The sequence below is a fragment of the Colletotrichum orchidophilum genome (genome assembly GCF_001831195.1).
Source record: "Colletotrichum orchidophilum strain IMI 309357 chromosome Unknown Scaffold_149.1, whole genome shotgun sequence".
NCBI lineage: Eukaryota > Fungi > Ascomycota > Sordariomycetes > Glomerellales > Glomerellaceae > Colletotrichum > Colletotrichum orchidophilum.
Window position 1 is genome coordinate 23,985 of NW_019173105.1, and position 6,126 is coordinate 30,110.

At 53.9% G+C, this 6,126-nt stretch overlaps 1 protein-coding gene across 1 annotated transcript; it reads right to left on the bottom strand.

Moving 5' to 3' along the window:
- Window positions 1-2,709: 2,709 nt before the first annotated feature.
- Window positions 2,710-5,249, bottom strand: CORC01_12307 (arsenite efflux transporter; the record flags this gene model as incomplete). The annotated part of the gene is made up of 3 exons (XM_022623928.1): window positions 2,710-3,054; window positions 3,131-5,082; window positions 5,174-5,249. The coding sequence occupies 3 exons, from the start codon at window positions 5,247-5,249 to the stop codon at window positions 2,710-2,712; spliced, it is 2,373 nt and encodes a 790-aa protein (XP_022469549.1).
- Between the last annotated feature and the right edge of the window lie 877 nt (window positions 5,250-6,126).

A 6,126-nucleotide genomic window follows, 5' to 3' on the forward strand; every position in this document is an offset into this window, starting at 1 on the left:
TCTCGCGCTCCCGCCCTTCCCCTTTCCCTTGCCACGAGTATATATCCACCACCCTATTGTCACCACGTTCCAAACGTTTCTCAGCCGGCCCCTCCCTTCGCACCCGCACAAAGAAAGAGACTCATCTTGGCGTTGCATCATGCGAAGAATTGGCTTGGCCAGGCCGGGCCGGGGTAAACGAGCAACAGAGCAAACAGCGGCACGAGGCAAATAGGGCTCTGAGCTGGCGAGTCGGGCCATCGTCCCATTTGGCCTTTTCTCCCTACGTCAGCTGATGTCTAGTCACTTGGCGTCAAGAGAGAGGTTAAACAAAGTCATTCAGAAAGGTTCTTTAGCTAGCAAATGTTGAAAGAAAAAAAAAACTCTGTCCATTCTTCTCCCATCCAACAGGCGCATTGGTCACTCCCACGCACCCCTCCTTCGTCCCAGTGCGGTCGTTTCAACGGGTCTGCAGGATCTTTTTCCTCCGGGATGGCCTCAGATAGAGAGAAGGGATCCGATAAAGTACCTCCGTGGTGGAATCAAGGGGTGGAGTCTATCGTGTAGCTGCGTCCCGGAAGTCAACTGCAAGAAGCACAAAAAAACATTCATGTTTCTGCATGCGAGGACGTACAGTAAGAGCAGTGCGCTCTGCGGCTGGACCCCCGTTTGAGCACGATGATACCAGACGGTTAAGCACCGCGGGATGCCCCCTCTGCCTGCGCAGTCCGGATGGAAACACTTGGCCCCCGCGGGGGAAAATGGGACGGAGAGCTGCTGGAAGATGGGATGTCTTTCGAGCTGATTTGACGAGTGAATGATTGAATGACTTGCGAGTGGAAAAGCTTGACTTGATCGTTGTTGCTACCATGTCCGAGGTCTTCATTGAGTGGTCAATACTGCCTCGGCCGCATTTAACTTGGATTGATTGGAGCTCTTATGGAGCCTCCCATTTCTTTCAGTCGAAATTATCTTTTTGGACGCATTTGCTTATGCCCTGCCGCATCTCAACCAAAGGACTCGGGAAAGCCTTTTGGAGGAGCATTGCGCTGCGTGAGAAAACAGTAACCGAAGCCCAGCACGGCCTACCAGCAAAGACACAAGCTCTGCCTGCATCGATGGGGTGAAACATTCCTCTCTCGGGCAGAACATTGCATGCTCCAGCGTCAACTCAATCGCCGGGGTGCTTGGGCCAAAAAGCATCCCGAGGCAGAGTCGAGGTCATCCCGTCTTTTCCCTCTTGAACCCTTGGGCTCTGGGAGCCTTTCGAAATAGGGGTGGTCCTTCGTCTTTCCCGAGACGACAGCCTGGAAGAGGGAGAAGAGAAAAAAAGAGAGACACCCCCTCTCAGCTCCATTCAGAAACAAGACCGTCATCCGGATGCACCCGCTGCCCGCCCGCCCGCCGGAGAGGAACACCTAGCATGGCCCTGCTCCTGCAGTGAGCACCCTCCCGTGCTGACAAGACGCTGATCTTCCGTCCCTCGTCGAACCGATGAACCCCTCCCAGGCTCCTCCCATTCCTCCCGTGCCGTTCCCCCCCATCAACCCCGCAGTCGTCGGTAGGAGTTGCGGCTGCTGTAGGTAGGTATACTGCTGCCTCAGCTTACACACATCTCAATCGAATCCGACGCTCGGCAGTCGAAGGATACGATTGGTGATTTGGGGGCTGGCTTGGACGATCGTGATTGAGACACATGCACACACAAACAACCCTCCGCCGACGTCCGGAAATGGATCACCATCGCGGTAAACTTGCACTTTGTCACTACAAAATGCCTCTTCCGTGGATCGTGCGGGCGACCATGACGGCACAGCAGCGCGGCTGCGCCATCTTCTCGTTCTCTGCTCAATGTCAATGTGACCTTGAAATGAACATGATAAGCGCTGAACCGCGGTATGCAATCATACCATACCACATCCGCCCATGACCAACTTGGACGAAATCCATGTTGGTGACAGAAAACCCACTTGTTCAAAAAGCCTGTTGGGAGAAACCGGACCTTCAACTCACTCCGTGCCGCCAACGGGTGAAACTCTCGCGTACCATGCCGCCGAGGCAGAAGTGAGCAATATTCCCTCCAACAGAGACAGGTAAGCAATCTTTTAAGACTCTTTCCTAGACATGCGCGGAATGCATGGAAAAAAGAAAAGAAAAAAAGTCTGCGTTGCGGCAGCAGAAGCCCCCCGGGTTGCGCTCATCGCTCAGCCACAGCCCTGCTGCACGCCATCCGCAAATCCGATGTTTGTACTCGCGCCTACCGTACATGGTATGCATGCCTGCTGCGAGCTCGCCTGCGCCTACACAGCCCTCCCGCTGCCCTCTTCTTGCCGCAGTCGCGACGGGACGGCTGCACGATGCCGCTCCAAGGTGGCTTACTTCTTGTTCTTGGTTCACAAGTCTATTGATCCCGTTCTAATGTCTTGCTTGTGGCGGAGTGCTGTGGTTGATTCGTGTGCGGTGTGTTTTTGTCAATTCTGGGGTTGTTTGTTGGCGTGGCATCTCATTCCCTCCACCGAGTATCGCACAATGCCGCAAAATGTTGTTGGTAGTAAGAGACATACAGTATGGTCACTTCAGTCTCAACACAAACCTGAGAATTGAAACTCACAAATATTCACTTGAGTCGTTGAGCAATTGCCATTCAATTGGGGTATCTCTGAAATTCGGTCTCTAAAAACGTCCAGTCGTCTATACGCCAGCCATCAACTCGCGACGCTCATCCACCACTCAGAGCGGATACGGCGTGTCCTTCCGCGTAATGTAAATCTCACCCACCAGAACCGTGCAACCGACCGTCATAGCAATGGCGATGATGGGTATGTTCTCCCGCGCAAAGTCCCTCCTGCTGACGAAAATGTGCTTCCTCTCCAAAATATCCCTCCACAGCAGACCGGCCAGCGACGCGCTAAAGGCGGTGCTGAAGGCGCCGTAGTTGACGCCGAGAGCCATGCTGTAGACCGTCGCCCAGAACGTGCGCTCGCTGATGGGCACGCCGTTCTCCCTGTGGATCTGCTGCCACGCCTGGATGACGCGGGAGAGCAAGATCGTGGTACCGATATTCGTCCCCGCAAACTAGAGAAAGGCCACAAAAGTCAGCCTTCATTTAACGCCGTGATCAAAATCAGATCTGGAGTGGGTAGAGACTCACGTTGCAGAGTATGACTGAGAGGAACCCCATGCCGCCGATGGCGCCAATAGTTCCCGTTTTTTCCACCCAGTGGTCCCATCCATACGCAAATACTGGCACCCAGCCCTTGGTCACCAGAGCTTGTACGAGGACGAACATGGCAAAAGCAAAAGGTACGAGGGCGAAGGGCAGATGGGCTAGCACCGCCATCACCGTGGGGAATGTCTCCTGCGACCAGCGATACCCATCCCTGAAGCGCGATACCAGCGTCGCCGGCTGCTTTTTGGAGCAAACACTTGAGCTTCGGCCAGATTGTCCTCCAATGACTGCCTTCTCAACATCCCTGACACCGTCGGGCAATGCCCCGTGTACTTCGCTAGGTCCAGTGTCCGCAACTGGCAAAGTTCGTTTCCTACTCTCCGTAATAGAGCCCTCGCTCGGCGGTCTGCTTGTTCTAAACTGCTCTGTCCTATCGACAGCCGTAGACTGTGACGATTCGAGCTGCGGGCCTGCATTACAGGTCACATTTTCGCTGCTCTCCGGTGCTGGAATTGCTGGAGTGACCATGATTTCCGCAGCGGCGGCGGCGCTCCGATCCGACGTGTTCGTGCTGATGTCTTTACTGACAGGTGAAACCTCCTCGTTCGCAACTTCAAGGCGTCCCTTGTCTTCCAAGAGATCGGTATCTTGAACGTGAATTTGTGGCCTGGTCGCATCTGATAGCGGTGATATCTCTGTCGTGCCTTCGCCCAAGCCCGTGCCTTCTTGGTTCAATATGCCCGAATTATCATTCTCCCTTGCCATCTGCTCTGCTCTAATGCGCGCCTCATCTTGTCCCTCTCGTCCCTGTTGCGCTATCCTGCGAGTATCTTTCCTATGGTACCAGCCGAACGCCAAGTCCCAGCAAAGCATGATGAAAGCGGCTGGTAATGTTACCCAAAAGACTTGCAGATGCTGGCCACCCTTCGGCTTGACATTTGCGGCGTTCAGAGCCAGTACTGTCACGAGGGTCACCGACATGACGACGGCGCCAAAGGCGGCTCCTCCCTTGTCGAGCCAGGGGTTCAGGATCTCAATGGCTGAAAGCAACTGGGCTTGCGGACTGCTCTCGGGCGCTTGATCGGCAGTATTTGCGGCTCCCCGGGGATTTGGAATGTTGGGGTTGACGGGCTTCGATCGCATAGCCTCTTCTGGCGGTTGGAACATCTCAATAGACTCCGGGATGAGCTTCTTATCTGCAAATATAATGTAGAGAAGGAACGGGAATAAGACAATGGCTGTGACAACGACTGGCACAACCATATTCGCCGTGTACTCGACGAACTTGATATCGAAGGCACCGGCAAGCACGAGATTGGTCGGGTTGGACGACACGAGAATGGCCGAGGCGATGTTGGCTATGGAGAATTGGGTGAATATCCACGCTCTCGGGTACTTGATGTTGTTCGAGATCCGGGTCATGTATGCGAGGAAAGCTGTGCCGGATAGGATGATGGGGTCATTGCCGATGAAGGTCCCGAGACAGAAAAAGAAGGCGTAGAGGTAGAAGAACAACCGGTAGCCGATCTTGCCTCCCCATTGAAGCACCCTCAGCGCCAAATAGCGAATGAGTCCCGAGGCGTCAATCGAAATGGCAATGTACGCCAGCGTCAGAAAAAAGACCATGATATCGAGAGGGTGAATGCCGTTTTGACCAATGGTCCCATCATACACTTCCTCTCTGCCAATTGCCAAGATGGCAAGGAGAAACAGGTCGGCGATCAGCGGCGCAGTGATTGAGTTCATTGGGAACTCGAAGCGCACGAATCGCTTGCGTCGAGGGGTTATACCCCCAAAACGGTCCTCTTTGAAGTCATCGTGAGTGGCATCCTGCCGTGGTATCACGCGCAAGTCGCGGAGCACCTTCAACACCGCATCCCACAGTCGCACAGGAATATAGACTGGGATGTGGAAGGGGAACAGTACGACGATGTCTGTGAGCCCATTGAGTCGATTAGATTTCCATTTGCGACACTTGTGCGATGCAGCTGGAGGCTGTCGGAGTGACAAAGTACAACGACTTACTCGCGAGGAAGAAGACAATCAACGTCACGATTGACCTCCATTCCCTGATCTGATCCGTCCGCGTGTCGATGGCCATCGTGACCGTTTCGAGTCTGTTTCGAGACTTCCAGCCCTCATGGGGCCCAAAAATCAATCGATGACGAGGGAGGAAATGGCGAGATCCATGTATTTCTCATGAAATTTCTCAGCGGTGCGGTGAAAGAGGCAAGAGACGGATTGTGACGACGGGGAATGTGCGATCCATAAGTGGGCCCGAGTACGTATTTACCCGGCTCTTGCTCAGGTTGCCAGAGGAAGGCGCGGGTGATCGTTTCAACTTCTCCAGTCGACGGCGCCGCTTCTTTGGCGGGGCATCGGTCCGAGTGATTGACATCCAATGTCGTCCAAGGCTTGGAAGTTGGAACCATCACTGCCACATCGCGCCTGAGGTACCGCCAGGAGTAATGCCTGACGACCCAAAACTACGATCTCTTGCGCATCTATGGAGATATCTACAAACAATTGACACTTTCATCCTCCGCCTCTTCACTCCATCTTTCTTCATCCCCATCAACGTCTTTATTTTTCCTAAAAAAAAAAAAAAAAAAAAAAATGCTGAATAGCCCGAAGAATTCACGCTAAGAATATCCACCCAAGCAGACACGCTGTACGAATTGCTCGAAAGTCGACTGGAGACTCCATTTCAATGAGCAGGCTGCCTTAGCTAGCGCCCACCCACGTCAGCGGGATCGCCCCAGTCATGTGAGGCCTGGGGAACGAGGGGACACGAGGAGAACATGGCACTAAGACCTGAGACGGGGTGAGATGGCGGGGTGACATCAACGCCGCCCGGCTGGCGAGTTGGACTTCGCCCTAGTGCCTCAACCGGCATGGTTTCCTGCACGGTTCGAATGCCATCAGCAAGTCAGCACGTAGGTATCCGATTGTCTCTTCTTTCTCGTCAATGACAGATC